Here is a 23426-nt window from a genome sequence, read left to right as displayed (position 1 = left end):
ATTTTACGGTAGAGTATCTAAAGGGTAAAGATAATTACGTAGCCGATGCGCTCTGTAAAATAACCATCACAGACTTAAAAAATATACAAACAAACAATACAATTCTGAAAGTCACTACCGCAAACCAAAGTAGACAAAAATCCTGCGCAGGAAAAGAACAAATAGAACTGCATAAGCAATCTGTAGAGAAAGCTTCAAAGCCCAAAGTATATGAAGTCATTAATAATGATGAAGTACGTAAAGTAGTGACCTTGAATGTAAATAATAAGATGTGCTTATTTAAGCAGGTAAAGAAAATTACATCAAGATATAATGTTAGCTATTTGTATACTAATGGAACCATTTACTTAGGTCAATTCCTTCAAAGGCTTTAAAAGCAGGCCGGTATTCACAAAGTCAGCCAACTCAAAGTGGCACCATGGGAAAATATCTTTGAACATGTTTCAATTGATAATTTTAAAATTATGGGCAATAATATATTGAAATCATTGAGAGTAGCGCTACTCAACCCGGTGACCGTAATAAAAAATAATAAAGAAAAATAAGCTATATTGTCTACGTTCCATGATGATCCAATACAAGGTGGTCATACAGGCATTACAAAAGTAGTAGCTATACCTATACCAAAAGAAATAATAAAATGAAAGCTATATTTGAAAAAATTGTATTCTAAAGTACGGGCCAATGAAGACGTTCATTACGGACATGGGAACAGAATATAAAAATTAAATTATTGAAGATCTATGTAAATATTTACATATTAAAAACATAACTTCTACTCCACACCACCACCAGAAAGTAGGTACCAGAGAGCTGCAACGAGTATGATCGAGTACGATCGATCATCGCGCGATCATTTTCTTTTAATCCGGTAAACTCTTTCGGCAACGAATAATCACGAACAAACCAGAAAGCCAAAGTACGACCCGACTCGCTTCGTACCGATCAATGATGTGATTTTGAACTTCGGGTGTAGGTGAACAAAATGATCGTTCCGAAGCGCTCAATCGTTCCCGATGATTGCGACCTCGAGTCAGTTGTACATGAATAAATTGTGAACGGATTAATATGATTTCTTGTGACGACGAAATAAAATAGGGGGAGAGTGCACTTCACTGTATTATATGTTTAATGAAAAATGGAACTTTTTCCTTTCCGTTGGCCTGACACCGTGTAGGTTCCATTTGATATTAGTTCTAAGACGCTTTCAAAATCTATTACTTGTTGTCCTTTTGTGCAAATATAAAAATATGTTGTGCAAAATATAAAGCAATAACACGAACTGCACGGTCATACCGATAGGCGCGAACCATGATCACACCGATCGATTGCTCAAAATATTCGGTCACAAACGGGTAAAGTCTTTAAGCCGAACGTTCACACACGATCGGATCACACACTTGAACGATCACAAACGATCATTCATGGGACGATCGCATTCGCTCACCGCTCGTTTCATTTCGCTCACCCGATTAATCAAAACGGATACGAGTAAATGATCGGGTGTACCCGAAAATGATTGACTCGTTGCAACTCTCTGGTAGGTACCGTGGAGCGAAGCCACAGAACACTCAACGAGTTCATTCGTTCATACATCAGACAGACAGACAGACAGACAGACAGACAGACAGACAGACAGACAGACAGACAGACAGACAGACAGACAGACAGACAGACAGACAGACAGACAGACAGACAGACAGACAGACAGACAGACAGACAGACAGACAGACAGACAGACAGACAGACAGACAGACAGACAGACAGACAGACAGACAGACAGACAGACAGACAGACAGACAGACAGACAGACAGACAGACAGACAGACAGACAGACAGACAGACAGACAGACAGACAGACAGACAGACAGACAGACAGACAGACAGACAGACAGACAGACAGACAGACAGACAGACAGACAGACAGACAGACAGACAGACAGACAGACAGACAGACAGACAGACAGACAGACAGACAGACAGACAGACAGACAGACAGACAGACAGACAGACAGACAGACAGACAGACAGACAGACAGACAGACAGACAGACAGACAGACAGACAGACAGACAGACAGACAGACAGACAGAAAGACAGACAGACAGACAGACAGACAGACAGACAGACAGACGGACAGACGGACAGACAGACAGACAGACAGACAGACAGACAGACAGACAGACAGACAGACAGACAGACAGACAGACAGACAGACAGACATCGTGGCTTGATCGATTCGGCTAGTGATCCTGATATATATACTTTATGCGGTCGGAAACGCTTCCTTCTAGCTGTTACATTCGAACCTTCGCAAGCATTTTTTTATATGGATGACTTAATAGTCATAGGTTGTTCCGAAAAACATATGCTCAAGAACTTAACTGAGAAATGAATGGCAACACAACCTTAAGCTACATCCTGAAAAATGTTCATTGTTCACAGACGTTTTATATAAAATTTAGCTGAATACTCCCGTTACATAACAAGATTATGTAAGAAAGATGTAAAATTCAAATGGACAACAGAATGTCAAGCAAATACGCTTGTGTAGCAGTCCTTCCTCAAAACAAAAATGGACTAAAGCTTCCAGTTTCAAACGCATCAAGATCCTTTACGAAAGGTGAAAGCAACAAGAGCACTACAGAACAAGTATTAGCAGCTATTCATTGGGCAATAACACACTTCAAACCATATATTTATGGTAGACACTTCACTGTCAAAACAGACCATAGAGCACTTACCTACTTATTTTCAATGGTAAATCCCAGTTCCAAACTAACACGAATGAGACTTGAATTGGAGGAATATAATTTTACGGTAGAGTATCTAAAGGGTAAAGATAATTACGTAGCCGATGCGCTCTGTAAAATAACCATCACAGACTTAAAAAATATACAAACAAACAATACAATTCTGAAAGTCACTACCGCAAACCAAAGTAGACAAAAATCCTGCGCAGGAAAAGAACAAATAGAACTGCATAAGCAATCTGTAGAGAAAGCTTCAAAGCCCAAAGTATATGAAGTCATTAATAATGATGAAGTACGTAAAGTAGTGACCTTGAATGTAAATAATAAGATGTGCTTATTTAAGCAGGTAAAGAAAATTACATCAAGATATAATGTTAGCTATTTGTATACTAATGGAACCATTTACTTAGGTCAATTCCTTCAAAGGCTTTAAAAGCAGGCCGGTATTCACAAAGTCAGCCAACTCAAAGTGGCACCATGGGAAAATATCTTTGAACATGTTTCAATTGATAATTTTAAAATTATGGGCAATAATATATTGAAATCATTGAGAGTAGCGCTACTCAACCCGGTGACCGTAATAAAAAATAATAAAGAAAAATAAGCTATATTGTCTACGTTCCATGATGATCCAATACAAGGTGGTCATACAGGCATTACAAAAGTAGTAGCTATACCTATACCAAAAGAAATAATAAAATGAAAGCTATATTTGAAAAAATTGTATTCTAAAGTACGGGCCAATGAAGACGTTCATTACGGACATGGGAACAGAATATAAAAATTAAATTATTGAAGATCTATGTAAATATTTACATATTAAAAACATAACTTCTACTCCACACCACCACCAGAAAGTAGGTACCAGAGAGCTGCAACGAGTATGATCGAGTACGATCGATCATCGCGCGATCATTTTCTTTTAATCCGGTAAACTCTTTCGGCAACGAATAATCACGAACAAACCAGAAAGCCAAAGTACGACCCGACTCGCTTCGTACCGATCAATGATGTGATTTTGAACTTCGGGTGTAGGTGAACAAAATGATCGTTCCGAAGCGGTCAATCGTTCCCGATGATTGCGACCTCGAGTCAGTTGTACATGAATAAATTGTGAACGGATTAATATGATTTCTTGTGACGACGAAATAAAATAGGGGGAGAGTGCACTTCACTGTATTATATGTTTAATGAAAAATGGAACTTTTTCCTTTCCGTTGGCCTGACACCGTGTAGGTTCCATTTGATATTAGTTCTAAGACGCTTTCAAAATCTATTACTTGTTGTCCTTTTGTGCAAATATAAAAATATGTTGTGCAAAATATAAAGCAATAACACGAACTGCACGGTCATACCGATAGGCGCGAAGCATGATCACACCGATCGATTGCTCAAAATATTCGGTCACAAACGGGTAAAGTCTTTAAGCCGAACGTTCACACACGATCGGATCACACACTTGAACGATCACAAACGATCATTCATGGGACGATCGCATTCGCTCACCGCTCGTTTCATTTCGCTCACCCGATTAATCAAAACGGATACGAGTAAATGATCGGGTGTACCCGAAAATGATTGACTCGTTGCAACTCTCTGGTAGGTACCGTGGAGCGAAGCCACAGAACACTCAACGAGTTCATTCGTTCATACATCTCAGTTAACAAAATAGATTGGAATAGATTATGTATGGCTGCGATACTTCGTATATTGTTTTAATACAACCCCTATGGCACATGACTATTGTCCATATGAGCTAGTTTTTGGTAAAATTTGAAATCTACCAAAACATTTTAATAGCATAGATAAAATAAAACCCTCTTATAATAAAGAAGATTATGCTAAGGAATACAAAGTTAAATTAGAACAGGCGTTTAAGAGACCTAGACTAATGCTAAAATCTCATAAGCTAAAACAGAAAATTAGTTACGACAAAACAAGTTGCGATTTCGATTTAGAAATAGGAGATCAGGTTATATTGAAAAATGAAACAGGACATAAGTCAGATTTGAAATATATAGGTTCTTATAAGGTAGAACAAATAGGAGATAGAGATAATAGAACTATAATAAATAATAAAAATAACAAGAAAGGAAGTTAACATCGGCCAGCCGAAGTTTATATACCCTTGCAGGTATGCCTACTTAAAATGTTGTTTTTACATTGTCAAAAATCAAAACGCCTACTTTCTACAAAGTAACAATAGGTTTTCTATTATTTTTTTGATGGGAGCCATAAGATATAGTGGTCCGATCCGGCTCGTCCGACATATGTACTACCTGCAATAGAAAGAAGACTTTTGGGAAAGTTTCACTGCGATAGCTTTAAAACTGAGGGACTAGTTCGCATAGAAACGGACAGACGGACAGACTGACAGACGGACAGACGGACATGGCTAGATAGACTCGGCTATTGATGCTGATCAAGAATATATATTTTTTATGTGGCACTTTTTAATTTCTAACTCGAGTTGTGGTAATGCGATTTCAACCATAAAGGACTCATTTTACAGGAATGCCCTTCAACTTTCTTATACATTGCATTGAGTTCCATTCATTAGTTTAGAAGCTACACTTCGTCAAAGTTGAAAAAGTTAGAAATAATGCAAAAATGCTGGAATAAATGGCTTCGTTAAAAATACACCCCTAAAAACCAAAATTATTTTTATAACTTCTACTGGTAGAAGGTGCTTTGACAAAAAAAAACAAGTTATTGATCATTACGATTTACCAGCAAATTAATTTGATATGCATTTTTGAAGCTTGCGCCAAAGGTGTTTTTTGGCCGTTTACAGCTGTTAACTGAGACAACAGGGCTCTATAAGGGCTGCAATACCCGTTTTTCCCAACGTAAAAAATCAATATAAAATCGAACTATTGATTGATTTTTTTGTTGGTGGTCTTGTTAGTTGACTTAAAGATGTATCCTCACGTATAAGTCATACAAATAATTTCGGTTTTTAGGCAGTTCCGACTTTAATGTTAAGCTAACCGGTTGTGCTTATCTCGGCATCCCGTATTTCATAAAAATGTTATAAAAATTTGTTTTTTTTTTTAATTTTATCTCTTGGTTTTGTTTGGACTTCACGTCGTGTAGCTTGTGCTTTTCGTACTTGGACTTCATTAACGCATCGCGTTTGTCGGCCTCGCCTGCATTGGCTGGCCGGCCGCCCTGCTGGACTTCATCATGTCTGCCGCTGACCAAGATATTGATGTCCCTCTATGTGGTCATGCTATGAATGTGGATAGCTGCGATGGTTCTTCGTCTCCCAATCTATTTATAACTGATAATACAAATGTCAGTATTAGCAAAGAGTTTTCAAGTTTCAGGAAGTGGCGGACCAGTTGCGTTGCGAATCTGTCAAACGCATAAGAACGCGAAGCGAGCTTGACCCTAACTATAGTAAGGATGCTTCGTCTGATTCCACGCTTGGACCAATTGTTAAGAGCTTTCGTAAAATTCAACGCAAGGTTGACTTGGAAATATTTGGACCGGATGACTCGGACTCTCTTGGTGAAAAATATTCAGGTCATGGAAACGGCTTTGCCCTCTTATCGGATGATGATATTGAACACCCACTCCCTAATGATCGTATGGACACCCGGACTCCTCCATTGGAGCCCCTAAGTTCCTGCCAGCTCCTGTGACTAGTAAGAGTACAATAACTTCTACCAATAGTGTTGGAATTTCCCAAAAGTCAAAGGGTATTTCTGGTACTCCTATTTCTTCGACTAAAGCACCCAAATCTGAAAATTTGGAATTCAACGCCAAAGTTGAAAATCCCTAAATTGTAGAGATTTTTCTGATGGAAAAACAATTCAGAGAATAAAATCTAGTAATACTATATATTAGCGGACTCAGCAGCAAAAACTACTTGTTTAATACTGCAGAAGGATTCTTGTGTCGCTGAGAAAAACAAATGGTAATACTATATATTAGCGGACTCACTTGGCCGGCCATGGTAGAATTGGAATTGAAATTTAAAGTTCCCGGTTTTGCTATAAAAATAAGTATGCTTTTCTACCGTTTGCTATAAAAATCATATATATATATATATAAATCCCTTTTTGTCAAAATACGACTAATTTAAAATTTCAAAAATCTGTTAATTTGGTATTAAAAGGGAACTAGTCCCCACAACCGCGTAAAAATAATCCCCGATGCACAGCGATTTCTTAAGAACTCTCATAACCATGGATGACCACATGTGTATTTTTATTATGATAATCAGAAGAAATCGCAGTCCAAGGACTATAATATATTTCAACCTTTCTTTAAGTCTTATTCACCCAAAAGCAAACGTCTAGATAGAATTTGTTTTTCTCAGCGACACAAGAATCCTTATTCAGCAACAACTACTTGTTTAATACTGCAGAAGAAGAACTGCGCCGCTGGCGAAAAAAATGTAAGAAAAAATCGCGCGATTTTTTCTTAAATTTTTTCCGCCTGCGGCGCAGTTTCTCTACTACTTTCTTTTTTAAATGCACAAAAATAGTGGGGGTCCTTGGATGGCTATGATCGTTCCTGACCGTCACTAAAATCTCGATACAGCATTGTGATAACAATCATATGTCCTTTTTAGACCACGTTCCACTCATAACACGATTATTTGCATAGTGTAACGAACTGATTATTTAGGTCTGCTCGCTACGAGATTCGTGCGGCTAGCTCAGTATAGGTGTGTGTTCGTCCCACCAAATTTATATAAACGTGACCACCCAGTAGATCAGTGAGAAAGCACAGAATTCACGGGTTCTTAGTGGGTTTATTACGGGTGTGATAATACAGTGATCTTGATATGGCCACTCGTGGCCGTCGACGACTCCTGGTCGCCTTGATGACTTGGTGCTCTCCTCGTTGACGGAGTGCTCCGGTTCTGTAGCTCCCTCGACGATCTCTGCAGCTCCCTGAAGATCCCTGAGGCTCCCTGAAGATGCTTGGCGTTGCTCGTCTCGGATGTGTAGAATCGACCCCTACTCGTAGCGTCTTAAACTCGCCAAGAGTTCAGCTGCGCGGGCTTAGGGATGGTCCCGGATGGTCCCACTAGAGTTCCACTCAGATCGCGCTGGCAGTCCATGTTACGCAAGGATGCTGCCGAGCGCTTCACTTCGCTTCTACGCCTAGTGCAAACGAACGTTCCGCCCTAGCTTCACCCTTTGGCTTATCGTCCTTGACGTTTCCGCGTAGGCTGGTCTGTCGTGGTGTGCGGCTGCTTGGCTTGACGTAGCGTGGCTTCTGATACTCGGGGTCTTGGTCGTACGCCGATCCGGGACTACACGATTTAACCGTAGGGCTCTTATGGAGTTTTCCACTTGAGGCCACAGACGCTCGACCGATCTCCCTTCTGGCTCGTTTCACTCGGGGTTCCGACACACGCCGCTCCGGGACTACACAACTCAAACCGCAGGGCTCTTCTGGAGTGCTCCACTCGAGACCACAGACGATTGACCGATCTCCCTTCTGGCCGATAGAATAGGATCTTCCCAAGCTCACGATTTCTTGTCGCAGGCTTTCACCACTCAAGATCTGTTCGACGCTCCAGGCTAGATGCGAGGATTTCGTAGAGACAGAAATGAAAGCGGATCGCCTAGACCTAGATTTCGGAGATTCCTGGTGATCCAATCCCGAACGTCTCGACGTAGCGATCTTGATCCTTGTAGGTTCCCACGGCGTTGCTTCCGGCGACTCGACTTTCGTTGCTCACTGACTGTTCACTGTACTGGCTGACTTGTTCACGTGGATTATCTGGACTGATCTTGATAAATTGACTCTTCGTGATCGACTGATCCTGCTGCCAGCGCCCGGCGGCTTTATATAGGGCCTCCGGGTACCGTTATTTCCCCTTTGCGCTCTGTCCGCGGCCACTCTCCACTCTGGGTCCAAAGTCCGTGGTTCCCGTTTGACCCACTTGTCCTTCACGCATGGCCTCCGCTTTTATTTCTGCGTGTTGCTGCCATCCCGCTGTTCCCGATGGTGCATGTGGCACGCTTGTGTGTTGCTCCGTTGCGGAGATGTGGCCTCTGTCCAACGCCCACTGCAGAGTCCAAAGTCCGGCGCAGTTCCGTTATTTCCTTCTGCGCTCTGCCCGCGGCAACTCTCCAATGCAGGTCCAAAGTTCAAAATTCCTGATTGACTACTTTGCACATCGCCCACGGCCTTTAGTTGTTGTTCTGCTTGTTGCCGTCGTCCCGCTGCTTTCAATGGTGCATGTGGCACGCCTGTGTGCCGCTTGGTTGCCGAGATGTGGCACTTGACCTCCTAGTCCGAAGTCCACGGCAGAGTGGTGCCTGTTCCGTTAATCCCTTTTGCACCCGGCACTCTCGCTCTGCCGGAGAAGTCTCCACTTTCTCTCTCTCTCTGCACCCTTGTTCTCCCGACTCTCACTCTCCAAACTCTCTCTTCACCTTGAAGTCTCCACTCTCTCTTCGCCGCGCCGCTACTACGCTAATTCGCTGTAACTGGTATGCGGCCGGCGATCCGTTATTGTTGTTGCTGCTATTTGTGGGGAGTTATTCAAGTTTCAGTAGGCAAAAAATACAATTAAAAAAATGTGACAAAATTCTACACTTTTTTTTATAGGAACTCATTTAAGCAATTAAATCCAGGGACCGTAATCATTATAAGTGATATAATAAAAATCAATATTTAATGATTATTTATTGATTTTTATAAATTGAACTCCATTTTAATAATTACTTGTTGAGTTTTTTTCAATCGCTCAAAGAATAATTATTATTATTGTGAGCGAAAAAAATATCGATTAAAAAATAATGATTATTTTTTGAGCGTTATTTTTTCGCTCAAAATATCGCTCTTCTAAATATATAAAAAATTATTTTTTAAACTTTTTTTTCAAATCTAAGAATGAGGTTTTGTGGGGTCGTCGAGGTTCACTTTATAATGCTGCGAAAACATTTTTCCAAAGAAACTACTGAGAAAGGAGATATCCCACTTTAAGCGATATTTTGAGCGAAAAAATAACGCTCAAAAAATAATCATTATTTTTTTATCGATATTTTTTTTGCTCACAATAATAATAATTATTCTTTGAGCGATTGAAAAAAACTCAACAAATAATTATTAAAATGGAGTAAAATGTATAAAAATCAAGAAGTAAAAGATCATTGCGGATATGGATAGAGCACACAAATAGTAGCCGATTGGTATAATTCTTTTGTTTGTACGGCTTTTCCAAGTGGATGATTTTTTTGCTTGAAAAATACATCGATAATCATTATTTACGGTCCCTGATTAAATCATTTTATAGGAACTCATTTAAACAATTAATTCATTTTTTAGGAACTCATTTAAACGTAATTACTTCGATTGAAAATATAAGAAAAGCACCCTTGTTTTTTATAGCAAAACCGGAAACGTTGAAATTAAATTACAAAAGAACCATGGCCGACCTCCAAGTTCTTTTTGCACGTAAATTCTTATGAATCGCGGTCCATCGAGGATAATTTTTTCGCGAATTTCGGGGGTGAGTCCGCTAATATATAGTATTACCAAACAAATTCTATCTAGACGTTTGCTTTTGGGTGAAAAAGACATAAAAACAAGAGAGAACGCTTTAGTCGGGTTGGTGTCCAGACTATCTAATACCCAGCTAAAGGGAGTGCGAACGCTGTACTCGGGTCAGTGTCCCCACTAATAACACAGGCCGACAAAATGTGACATGGGTCGATGTCCAGGCCTGTCACCATTTTATTTCGATAAATGAGGCTTTTCTAAGCATAAGTTGCCACTACGCCTATAGTCCATCAGCTCTGGTATTTGCGGTATCTTTAATTTAAGAAAATCACAAAATTTTTTCGGCTTTTGGGATATATCTTCAAGAGTGGTCAACCAATTTTGGTAATCTTTTCGGAATTAAATAGTTACATGTCTCTTTTATACGGTCGTTTTGGAAAATTCAATCTAACTCAACCACAAGAGGAGGTGGGCGCATTCAAAATTTTAAAGTCACAGCAAAGTTTAAAAATCTTCATTTGTGAACAGCGTTTAAAAATTAAATAAAAATATTTTCTTCTACGATGCATTTTGGATCCAAAGACACCTTATGTCCTTAATTTTTAGGACACTCATCAGGTTTTTGTGAATTGTTTTGGAATTTTGAAAATTGTTTTTCTTCCTTCCTTCACAGTGACGGTTCACAAACAGTGCCCAAACCTGTCACAATTTTAAATAACATATTTCTAAACGATCTAAGTAGTTTTGCTTTGAATATAAGCACATGAGCGTAGCCTACTAATCTTTGGGGGCTGAAATGCCTGAAGTGTAATCCCCCTTCAGCTTTTAACTTACGCCCATGTATAAATATTTTTAAAGCAAGGGTCACTTGTGCTCAAAAATAGTTATGCGTTACTTAAAATAGTGTAATCGTAACTCAGCTAAAGGGAGTGCGAGGGAGATAGACATATAAATTTTGATTGCGTATAACTTTTTAATGAATGGTCCGATTTGAAAAATGTCTTCTACATTTTGATAGGTATAAATATACACAACAAAATTGCATTTATACTTCTCGGAAATCTTTAAAGATGTGGGCGCAGGACCCATTTTAAAATCGTTAGTGGGCGATTGTGGGCGTTAGAGGGGGCGTGGCGCTCGGCTTAAATAAACTTGCGCTGCGTAGGAAGCCAAAGAATATGTGTGGAAAATCTCAACCTTCTAGCTTTTGTAGTTTCTGAGATCTCAGCGTTCATACAGACGGACAGAAGGACAGACGGACATGGCTAGATCGACTCGGCTAGTGCCCCTGATCAAGAATATATATACTTTATGGGGTCGGAAACGCTTCCTTCTAGCTGTTACATACTTTTGCACGAATCTAATATACCCTTTTACTCTACGAGTAACGGGTATAAAAAGGTTGAAATATATAATAGGCCTTGGACTGCGATTTCTTCTGATTATCATAATAAAAATACACATGTGGTCATCCATGGTAATGAGAGTTCCTAAGAAATCACTGTGCATCGGGGATCATTTTTACGCGGTTGTGGGGACTAGTTCCCTTTTAATACCAAATTAACAAATTTTTGGAATTTTAAACTAGTCTTATTTTGACAAAAAGGGAAAAGTGTACATATATTCATATATGATTTTTATAGCAAACGTTAGAAAAGCATACTTGTTTTTATAGCAAAGCCGGGAACCTTAAATTTCAATTCCAAGAGAACCATGGCCGACCGCCATGATCTTTTTGCACGTAAATTCTTAAGAAATCGCGGTCCATCGAGGATAATTTTTTCGCGAATTTCTGGGGTGAGTCCGCTAATATATAGTATTACCTAAAATCTTGAATGGAACTAATTTAAACTATTCATTGTATCTATTGTTCATTGTATGCTTTAATTTCGGTTTAAAGCGCTTTCATGAGGACATTTTATTGGATTTCTTATACTAATAAAACCGATTTTTTGATTTCATTATCTACTCCTAAATGTTGTCAACCTCTAGAACTAAGAAACTAAATACGTTCATAAAGAAATGTATATGTTTATTCCCATTCTGTAAGATGCCTTGACTTTTTTAAAATTTTAAATTTTAAATTCCAAAGACATGGGCAATTGTTCACAATGGGGACTATTTTTAGGAATGCTGTGATGTATTGAGAGTAGATTTTAGCGAAAACAATAAAGGTTAGTCCAAATATATAGGCCACATAATTCGAAATGTCGGCAAACATTGGATTTTTGTATTCTTAGCTATACCGCGGAACCTGTAGGTGATGGGAGATAAGTTTGTATGGGACTTTTACTCAGGAGCACCCAATTATCATGGAAAACTAGAAATGATTCGTGGATATTTTTGGCTGTGTACCTGTGTTCTTGGCAACTGAAAAGTTATCGATTTTTCAGGATTGTCGTCAAAGGATCCTGAAGATATTAAGGCTGACTTAGGCGCCGCTGGGCACGTTGTCCGCAATGTTTATAGCCCCCCTGGGTAAGAACAATGGTCACAGACCCAATATTTTCTTTGTTGAGCTAGAGTCATCGACAAATAATGTCAAAGTCTATGACATTAAATCATTGGCTTATCAGTCAGTTACTATCGTTATAATTTGGATTTTGGACACACAAAAACATACTGTTTCGTGCCCCCCAAATGTGCAAAATGTGGTGGTGATCAAGAATCTCGAAGCCCTGTTTGCATTGTTACGTCTCAGGATCAATTTAAGTGCGTTAATTGCTGTTCCAACCACAGTGCAGGCTACCGCAAATGTCCAGCTTTTCTAGATTGCTCGTCGCAAATCTGGAACAATCAAAAAACAACCAACAATTAAATTAGTTCCTACCCCTCTTCCTGACCAAAGTGCTTGGGGCCCAGCTTTACCTTCCCCGTTTACTGGAAGTTTAGTTTAGGCATTCGTTTTTCATTTTGGAACGCCAATGGTGTCACTGGCAAAAGTCTCGAGTTAGAGCACTATCTTACCGATAATTCAATTGATGTGATGCTAATAAACGCAACGCATTTTAACAGCCGCTCTCATTTCAGAATTTTTGGATATGATTTATTGACGGCTAATCATCCCTCTGATCGTCTTCGAGGAGGTGCTGCTATTTTAATCCTTTCTCAGTACTCCCCTTACAGTACAAACTCTACTGTGAAATGTCAAACTGCTGCAATTACCTTAAGCACGGACTTGGGAGACATCGTGCTTCTATTTACTGCCCTCCTTTTTATGGACTGCTCAAGATTTTGCACAACTTTTTAGCGAATTTTCAAACCGTTTTATCATAGCTGGTGACTGGAACGCTCAAATTTAATTTTGGGGTTGTATCCGCTCTTCACCAAGAGGTGTTCAGCTTTTAGATCATATTACGTCTTCAAGTCTGCAAGTCTTAGCTACAGGAGGACCAACTCATTTTCCTTCTGATGCTAGGCGAAATCCAACGGCAATCGATTTTGCTATCTATAAGGGTATCTCGTCCAACTTTCTGACTGTACACGAATCTCATGAACTTAGTTCTGATCATATTCCGCTTGAAATACTTTTATGCGCTTCTACTTCACCCCGACTTACAACACCAAGGCTGCTGACTTGTCGGGCTAACATTGGACGTTTTAAGGATTACCTTACAATCCTTATTGAGAATGATGAATCTGCTGATCTGAACTGGATATTGATACCTGACTCTAAAGATTCAATCTGCCGCTGCCGCATCCAATGCTATCGGTAATCGCTCTGCTGTTCCACAGCCAAATAATGCCCTTTTAAACACCAGAGTAACGATGCTGGTTAGGCAGAAGAGATTACTCCGGCGACGCTGGATGCAAACGCGTCATCCGAAAGACTTAGCAATATTGAAAAGAGCTAATACTTTATAAAGAAAAGCACTTATGATGCTAAGTCCGAATTTTTCGTTTGGAAACTTAGTGCTATCGATTCGGATGCTGATCGAGGCTTCGATGTGTGGAAATGCACTCGCGGGCTTAAACGGCAGCCTCTCCAGAAGTTTTCCTTGCTTCGATCGGACGGTACCTGGCCAAATAAAGATGATGAAATAGCTAAGGAATTCGCTGATTCTTTGGAAGAAAGATTTCAGCCTTTTGATTTGGTCACAGATGAAGAGACTGCTGTTACAGAAGCTTTTGATGATGTTCCCTCTGGTCCAGCTTCTCAAATTTCACCTATTGATGCAAAAGAAGTTAAAGACCAAATAAAGCGACTGAAGACAAACAAAGCCCCTGGCCATGACAGCATTGACTGAAAAGTAGCTAAAGCTTTGCCAGTAGCAGCTATTTCGTTCCTTACGCGTATCTTTAATGCTATGATTGTTGTTTCATATTATCCGGAGCGGTGGAAGCATGCGAATGTTGTTATGATCCCCAAGAAAGGCGTCACTCCCCGCTGTGCAGATTCTTTTCGGCCTATAAGCCTATTGCCAACGTTCTCTAAGATTTTTGAGCGAATCTTACTAAAAAGGCTTTTTAGTGTTTATATGTTCCAGAATGCAATTCCAAATCATCAGTTTGGTTTCAGGAGTCTGCATAACGCTGCTGAGCAAATGCATCAGGTGGTCAACCATATCCTTAAAGCATTGGAGGCGAAAAAGTATTGTTGCGCAGCTAAATGAGTTTGAGGCCTGGACGTCGAGGTGGAACATCGCAGTTAATCCTGCCAAGTCTCAGCATGCCACCTTTTCATTGAACAGGCGGAACACTTATCTCCTGACCTTTGACGGGACACCAATAAAGCACTCGGACACGGTTAAGTACCTTGGACTTACTCTTGGCAGGCGGCTTACCTGGAAGCAGCACATTGTGGAAACCTGTGCTTTAGTAAGGCAAAAAGCGGGAAAAATGATATGGCCTCTTCGACTGGCCAGTGGATTGTCGATCACGGCGAAAACCCGGCTCTTCAAAGCAACCTTGATGCCTAGTCTACATTGGGGTATACACTTCTGGCGCACTGCCTTTAACACTTCTATTAAAAGAATTGAATCCTGCCAATCCAAAATTTTAAGACATATGATAAACGCCCCATACTATACAAGAAACACTACTATTTTTCGAGATCTCAAACCAATACTGCCATTCGCTACAGATCAAGACGCGTCTCCCACACAAACAGACTTGCTTTCACACTTTCCAGACCTATGAACAGAAGAAGACTAAAGAGATTGCACCCATCAGACAATTGGATACTTGGACGGCACGCTCATTCCAGACTTAGACGCATAGACTGCAACACTACTCTTTTTTTTTATTCACTACTTTTGTTATTTTTACCATGGGTAAAAGTGAATTGAGTTTCACATAACACCCTCAAATAAAGATTTTGTTGAGCATATCAAAAAAAAAACAAGAAAGGAAACTACCTTCGGCCAGCCGAAGCTTATATACCCTTGCAGATAAAGTAATACTCACTCGGTGCAGTTCCAGGGATTCCAGATTCAGCGTTTCTATTTTTGAATTTTATTTTTAAGTAGTCAAGAATTAAAACGCCTACTTCCTACAAAGTAACAATGAATTTTCTTATATATGTTTGAATATTCCTATGGGAGCCTTAAGATATAGTGGTCCGATCCGGCTGGCTCCGACATATGTACTACCTGCAATAGAAAGAAAACTTTCGGGAAAGTTTCATCGCGATATCTTTAAAACTGAGAGACTAGTTCGCATAGAAACGGACAGACGGACAGACGGACCGACGGACAGACGGACCGACGGACAGACGGACAGACGGACATGGCTAGATCGACTCGTCTAGTAATGCTGATCAAGAATATATATACTTTATGTGGTCGGAAATGTCTCCTTCACTGCCTTGCAAACATCTGACTGAAATTATAATACCCTCTACAAGGGTATAAAAAAAATGAATTTAAACAAGAAAGGAAGCTACCTTCGGCCAGCCGAAGCTTATATACCCTTGCAGATAAAGTAATGCTCACTCGGTGCAGTTCCAGAGATTCCAGATTCAGCGTTTCTATTTATTTAAATTTTGTTTTTAAGTAGTCAAGAATCAAAGCGCCTACTTCCTACAAAGTTACAATGAATTTTCTTATATTTGTTTGAATATTCCTATAGGAGCCTTAAGATATAGTGGTCCGATCCGGCTCGCTCCGACATATGTACTATTTGCAATAGAAAGAACACTTTCGGGAAAGTTTCATCGCGATAGCTTTAAAACTGAGCGACTAGTTCGCATAGAAACGGACAGACGGACAGACGGACGGATGGACAGACGGACATGGCTATATAGACTCGGCTATTGGTGCTGATCAAGAATATATATACTTTATGTGGTCGAAAACGTCTCCTTCACTGCGTTGCAAACATCTGACTGAAATTATAATACCCTCTACAAGGGTATAAAAATGTAGTTAGGTTTAAAATATTTGGAAAAACAAACTAAATTCTTGGTGTATAGAACATATTCTGTGTTCTCCGTTCAGTTCAAACGGTCTTTGATCAATCGAAACCGTTTTGAAACAAAAAAAATCGGTTACTGGTTGAGCAAAGATCGAAAACCTTTTGAAACAAAATAAACCGTTTTTATGTGACTATTTGCTCAAAGGGTCCCAAAGACCCCAGTTATTTTAAGAATAGTCAACTGTTTTTTACATGCTCTAGTATTTAATCATATTTTTAAAGAAAGAACATACCCCAAATAACAATTAAATTAACAAAAGCTTCTTTGAATGTGCAAGATTTCCCCTAACGTCGAATTGTTTAGAGTCTAAACTTTAGACTCATCGACCTACATAATATAAGTATTACCGAAGTTATAAGAGTCAAACAAAGAATCATCCAGCCACTGCAATACTGCAATTCGGCAACCAGACCGTAATTCTGCCTCACAGTCATCAATCTGACGACGCAGCGAATATAGCTGACACCACAATCCGGGAATAGAGCAATATTTGGACTATCACTACATATAGCCATTACTACAACCCACAGCGAGTTGTGAAGAAAAGCTCTAAACACTTTTGTACCTATAAATACCGTTAAGTTTGTTCAATAAAATCAGTCTCAGTCACAGTATCAACCTCAGAATACCACGGTCTGTTACTCATCTACCATCAACAGAGGCTTTCGCTGTGTCTTCAGGTCCTCATTTTGCGCACCACTACCCGACGTCCACCTAGTTACAAGTGCTGGGTGCGACACCGAACAGTTTATGTGCTGTATACTACCCAATCCCACGATACACATATCCTGTGACCAGGCGAAGCAACACCACTCACACTGAGGATAACGTATTAACGCGAATAAATGTACAGGGCAAAAAGCGAACTCTGTCGGGATGAGTCCTTTATTTATGCCAGCTTACACAAATTGGGTAGTTTTGGACAAAATGAATAGCCATTTATTGACTGTTTTGACTGCTAACAGTTTAATAACTAATGTTTTAAGGTTTTTATCAATTTAATAAAAGTGTGGAAAACAGTTTTTGGTGAAATTTGTGATGGCTTTATCTAGCATCTCAGGCAAATTTAAGCAGCACGGGTGCCCTAGTTGTAGTAGACTCGGACTCGGAGAGTGTGCTACACGAAGCCACACCAAGCCATACCCGCTTGCCATACCAGGTTCCAACTCCCTGCGTAGGGAAGGGCCGAAACGTACAAGCGAGGGGATGAAGGCCAAGGCGCAGTACAAGGCAGCGCTCAAGATCAAGAGCCGGCTCCAGGACAAAGCGGACCTTTCCTAGGAAGAGAAGGAAAAGCTAGCCTGGGCAGAGCAAAGGATTGAGGAAGGAAGACTGCACTTCGCAAGCAAACCCGCGATGGCGTCGACAGGCGGATTTGCCAACAAGGTGGAGGAGATGCTTGCCAACAAAAGGCAACGCTCACACGAGAGTGCCGCCAAGGACATTCCGGTGAGCAAGCCAGATCGGTGCCACCAGGCGAGCTGAGCAGCTTGGTGGAGCTAGGCTCGAAGGATGACCAACTCCTCATTGGTGCAGATGCCAATGCACACCACAGCATGTGGGGAAGCTCAAACATCAACGACAGAGGTGAGTCACTCCTAGACTTTATTCTATCTACTAATCTATATATAGCAAACGTGGGGGAGGAGCACACCTTCGTAGGTCCGACCTCGTTAAACGTGCTAGATATAACACTTGTAAAGGGACAGAGTACTTTGGTCTCCGAATGGAGGGTCCTAAAAACACCATCTTTCTCGGACAATATTCAGTTCAGATATGATTTTAAAAGCACTCCAAAGGAAGCTGTCTATAGAAATCCCCGGAACACGAACTGGGAAAAGTTTACAAGGACAGTGACCTCGAAACTCGCGACCAGCCCAGGCGTAGTAAAATCCGAGAGAGACATGGAAAGGTTCCTAGAGACCCTGTCCAAGAAATTACTGGATGCGTATCACGCATCATGCCCGACTTCAAGAACATGGAAGATGGCCAGGCCACCATGGTGGAATCGGGAACTTACACTACAAAGACATAACCTCCGAGAATTCTTCAAAATCGCCAAAAAGGCAGACGATGAGATCATTAACGAGGAATACAAAATCCTACTGAGGGATTACAAGAAGGAAACACGCAGGGCGCAGAGAAGCTCGTGGAGAAACTTCTGCTCCAGCATCGAGAATGTCCCGGAAACAGCTAGACTCCGGAAGCTGCTTTCAAAGCAACCTACCATACACAGTCAGCTAAAAAGCGACGACGGACAGTGGACTGAGGGCAGTGAAGAGGCCCTAACAGCACTTATGCAATCGCACTTCCCAGGATGCACGGATGTCCTAGACGCCAGCACGCACCAAGACATAGCAACTGGCGAAGAACGCCCCCCAAACGATCTAATAACAACTACGAAAATCAACTGAGCCATAGACTCCTTTGCGGGCTACAAGGCACCAGGACTAGATGGAATATTTCCAGCCATGTTACAGGCGACCAAGGAAAGGATCACCCCATGGCTATATGAAATATACTCTGCATGTCGGGCTATATTTCAATCCAATGGAGGACCTCTAAGATTGTCTTCCTCCCAAAAGCGGGAAAGTGCAAGACACCGGAAAAGCTGCTGGATCTACACATCAGGAATGATGTAGGGAGGCTCATGTCATCCAACCAGCACGCCTACACCAAGGGGAAATCTGTGGAAACGGCACTACACTCGCTAGTAGCAGCCGTAGAGAGAGCCCTACACTGTTAGGAATATGCGCTTGGAGTATTCGTAGATATATCCGGAGCATTCAACAATGTCAAGACGGATGCTATAATGGATCGCCTAGAAGCAAACATCACGCACCCCGCAATAAGCCTCTGGATAAGAAACCTGCTTAGCTGCAGGCGGGTACATTCAGAGTGGGGCACCGCTTCCATGGTAAAGGGGGCATACAGAGGCTCACCATAAGGTGGGGTCCTCTCGCCTCTCCAATGGAATTTGGTGGTCGACGAGGAGAGCCCCAAAAATAACAGCCTATGCGGACAACATAGGCATAATTATTACGGGAGTTTGTCCATCGACCCTCAGCTCTATAATGGAATCAACACTTAGGGAGATATGTGAGTGGGCGGAAAAGGTGGGACTCAGTATCAATGCGGACAAAACGGACTTCATTCTCTTTACAAAGAGATAAAAGGTACCAAAATTGTACCCCCCCCCGAAAATCGGCGTAACCAGGCTGACCCCAAAAACACAGGTCAAGTACCTAGGCAGTACTAGACATTATTGGACTGCAACCTGCCATGGAGACCCAATGTAGTCGAAAGGGTAAAAAAGGCCACCAGTGCGCTATAAGCATCCAAGAAGATGCTTAGCAGCACATGGGGCCTGTCACCTGCTCTGATGCACTGGATCTACATCTCGGTGGTGCGTCCGACTCTGCTGTATGGAGCCTTAGTGTGGTGTCAAGCCAGTGAAAAGACGACGTACACCGAGCTTATGGAGAGAATTCAGCGGCAACCCCAACTAAAGCTCTAGAAACGATCCTCGGAGTCGACCCCATAGACATCCACGCACAACTGAAAGGAAAGGCAGCACAACGTCTAGTTGCATCAGGTAACATGACAGCGCAAAGCTTCGGGCATAGTTCAATCGGCCGAAGCATGATCAACAAAACGGACCATATGACCCCCAGAACGTGCCCGAACGATAAAACAACCTCGATCATGGGCCCAGATGACTGGAAAACGGGTCGGGACCAGACTCAACACCTCAATATATACACGGAGGGCCTGTACGGACCCTGAAATAAGGCTGTCCTTTAAGCTACCCAACGACTGCAGCATATTCCAGGCGGAAGTCTTCGCCATAAGGAAAGCTGCTGAAGTGGCTCAAAATATAAACCGACCACACGATGTGGTCAACCTGCTCGTGGACAGCCCAGCGGCGATAAGATCCATGCAGTAGTCAACAGTCAGTTCCAAAAATGTGATGGCGAGCAGGGAGGCATTAGACAACCTTAGCACGACAAAGTCAGTGCGGATCTATTGGGTTCCCAGTCACCAGGGCATCGATGGCAATGATACAGCTGACGTTCTTGCAAAGGAGGGCGTTGAGCTGGCAAACGACAGAACGGAGAACGTGCATGTTTCCCTCCGAACGCTCCAAAGCGCCCTGAAGGAACAGGCGGACACGCGAGCAAAAAGCAGGTGGAGGAATACCAAGACCTGCCGAATCTCAAGAACTATGTGCAAATAGCGCAACGACAAACTCAGCCAGTATGTACTGCGTCTACCACGGAAAGACTGCCACTGTCTGGCCGCATCACACGCAACCACGCCTGGAATACTCAACAGCCGCGCCTGCAGGAAATGTTATGAATCGGGGGCTATCGATAACCTGGAACATCTTATCTGCAACTGCCCGGCTCTCTCAAGAGCGAGAAGAAGATACCTCGGTGCCCCAGTACTGGCATCACTAGAAGACGCCTCCAGCAGGGAACCAGAAGAACTACTTGCCTTCGCCAAAAACACCTCGATCCTTATGGACATAAAAACCTCTTAGCTTATCTCAAGGTTCATGCACATCAACCTTACAACTAAGGGCCATATTGGCCTTTGCGTGGCCCTGTGAGGGCCATCCGGGTTAACCTAACCTAACCTAACCTATCTAGCGGCTATATGGCTTCATCTAGCAAGTTCGGCGCTCGGCTGAAACAAACATGCGCTGCGTAGGAAGCTCAAGAATATGTGTGGCTAATTATAACGAGGAAGTGGCGTTCTTAAAAATAATCGCTCTTAATGATATAAAAACAACAACCCTAATCTATCTAATACCCCCTCAGCCGCAATCTATAACACACAAACACATATGGAAGGTACGGCCAACATGGTTTAAGCGAATAAGGGATCCGCTCGCAGAATTGGTAGGTAAACAAAAAAAGCGGTGCCCCAATGTCGGCTGGAGATCAACAGCTTGAGTTAAATATTTCCGGAAATAAGGAAATTAAAAAAAACGCTCTAACTATTTTGGGTTAAAACTGTGGTTGTTATTCGACCTGTTAACTTTTTGGAGACGAAATTTTCGAAAATTTTTTTCGTGCTCCCCTCGCCTTAAACACAATTTAAAACCAATTTTTCAAAATTTTTGTAGGTACGTTTTGGCTGGTACAATTTCCAGATTACACAGGTACACAGCCAACAATTTCCATGCAATATATTTTTATGTGGACTACTAGTTTTTGAGATTTCAGTTCGGTCTGAAGCATTATATAGACGCTTACAAAACAAAAAATGTATTTCTTAGAAAACTTTTCTAAAATCATATTACCTTTAAAAAAATTCTGCACCAGTATATAAACTATAATTTGCGTGCAATTTAATTCAAACAAAAGTTGTTGGTAAGCCTATTGCTTGAATATTATTCAAATTTGCATATTTGTGTTTAGGTGACTTTAGTTCGCAAAATTTGGCTGTTTAAATTTTCCATTTTTAACTTCCTAGGTGCACTTCTTCGCAAGAGTGATTGTCAATTTAGTTTCTTGGGTTCATAGCTACAGACTTGAAAGTGAAATTTTAATCGGTTTACAAGACATGGCCCTTACAAATAAATTTGGTGTTTAAAACTTTAACTCGCTATAATAACACTATTAAAAAAAGGCGTTTTGCGGTACCTCCGCTAAAAATAAAAAAAAAACCGCCCCCTGGGAAGACCTTTTTAAAATTTTTTATTTTTGAGAATTTTTTTCGAGATTCCAAAGTCAAAAATGCGTTTTTCACCTAAAAAATATGACTTTCCGCTTTAAAAAAAATATATAAAGTTAAAAAATAAAAAAAAAACCTTCCCAGGGGGCGAGTTTTTTTTATGCAGAAAAATATGCGACAAATTTGAAATCGATCGGTTAAGGGGGGAGATACATATAGAACTGCAAATTTGTCAAGTTTTTCAATATTTTTTTTTAACAATAAGGGTTTGTGCTGGAAGTTTGCAATTTGGCATGTTGATGACATAGTTCTTATATAATTTAAACCAATTTTAATTTTTTTGTATCTTTTAAAATGGCTGCCGTGGGAATTTTTTTTTTCAGTCCTTTTTTAAAAAAAAGTAGGCCAGCTGCGGATCGTCCACAGGTCACTGTGTAGATCCGATTTTTATGAAACCCAATTTATTTTGTTTGGAAATAATGTAGACACTATATGAACCTAACTTACATAGAATATCTCAAAAACTCTGGTTAGGGCACTTTTTTAAAGTCAAAAATAAATGTTTTTCTTATTTTTCTTGTACTCACTTCGATCGGAAAGCCTACGAATTGAAAATCTCCATACAACATTTTGAACACGAAATTTTCCGCCTGTCATTTTTGTATAGAAATTTTCGTTTCGTTGGCTTTTTGATTGAAGTGAGTACTAGGCCTTACAAAAAATACTTCAACGTACAAATTTCTACATAAAGTAGGTTCAGACAGTGGGCAGTTTCAAAACAAACATTTCCGTAAAAACAGCATGATGATCAAAGCATTACTTTTTGAGATACACGATCCGCAGCTACACCCAAAAAAAAATCGATATGAATCGTAGGTCAATTTGACCTTTTTTAAGATCATTTTTGACTTGATATGGGGCCAGGTAAATGTGATATGGTCGAAAATGTAAGAACGAAAATTTTCATTATTCCTGACCAAAACTTATTCTAGTGCGAGCGAAAAAACATGCTTGAAGTACGTCAGTTCGAATTTCGAATACGTCTTTCTCGCTTCCGCTCATGTCATTTCGCTCGCCATATTGATTCTTGCGCTCTTTTTCGAA

The 23426-nt window shown here is 40.8% G+C and overlaps 1 protein-coding gene across 1 annotated transcript; it reads left to right on the top strand.

Moving 5' to 3' along the window:
• Window positions 1–17996: 17996 nt before the first annotated feature.
• On the top strand, window positions 17997–19054 carry LOC138912113 (uncharacterized). The gene is made up of 2 exons (XM_070211969.1): window positions 17997–18089; window positions 18344–19054. The coding sequence occupies exons 1-2, from the start codon at window positions 17997–17999 to the stop codon at window positions 19052–19054; spliced, it is 804 nt and encodes a 267-aa protein (XP_070068070.1).
• Window positions 19055–23426: the final 4372 nt, after the last annotated feature.

The sequence above is a fragment of the Drosophila takahashii genome, chromosome 2R (genome assembly GCF_030179915.1).
Source record: "Drosophila takahashii strain IR98-3 E-12201 chromosome 2R, DtakHiC1v2, whole genome shotgun sequence".
Taxonomy (NCBI): domain Eukaryota; kingdom Metazoa; phylum Arthropoda; class Insecta; order Diptera; family Drosophilidae; genus Drosophila; species Drosophila takahashii.
This window is presented reverse-complemented; position numbering and strand designations above follow the sequence as displayed.

Coding starts and splice junctions, on each gene's coding strand:
- LOC138912113 (XM_070211969.1), top strand. CDS start 17,997: ATGGCGTCGACAGGCGGATTTGCCAACAAGGTGGAGGAGATGCTTGCC. Junction 18,090..18,343: donor GTGCCGCCAAGGACATTCCG/GTGAGCAAGCCA, acceptor ACACTTGTAAAG/GGACAGAGTACTTTGGTCTC.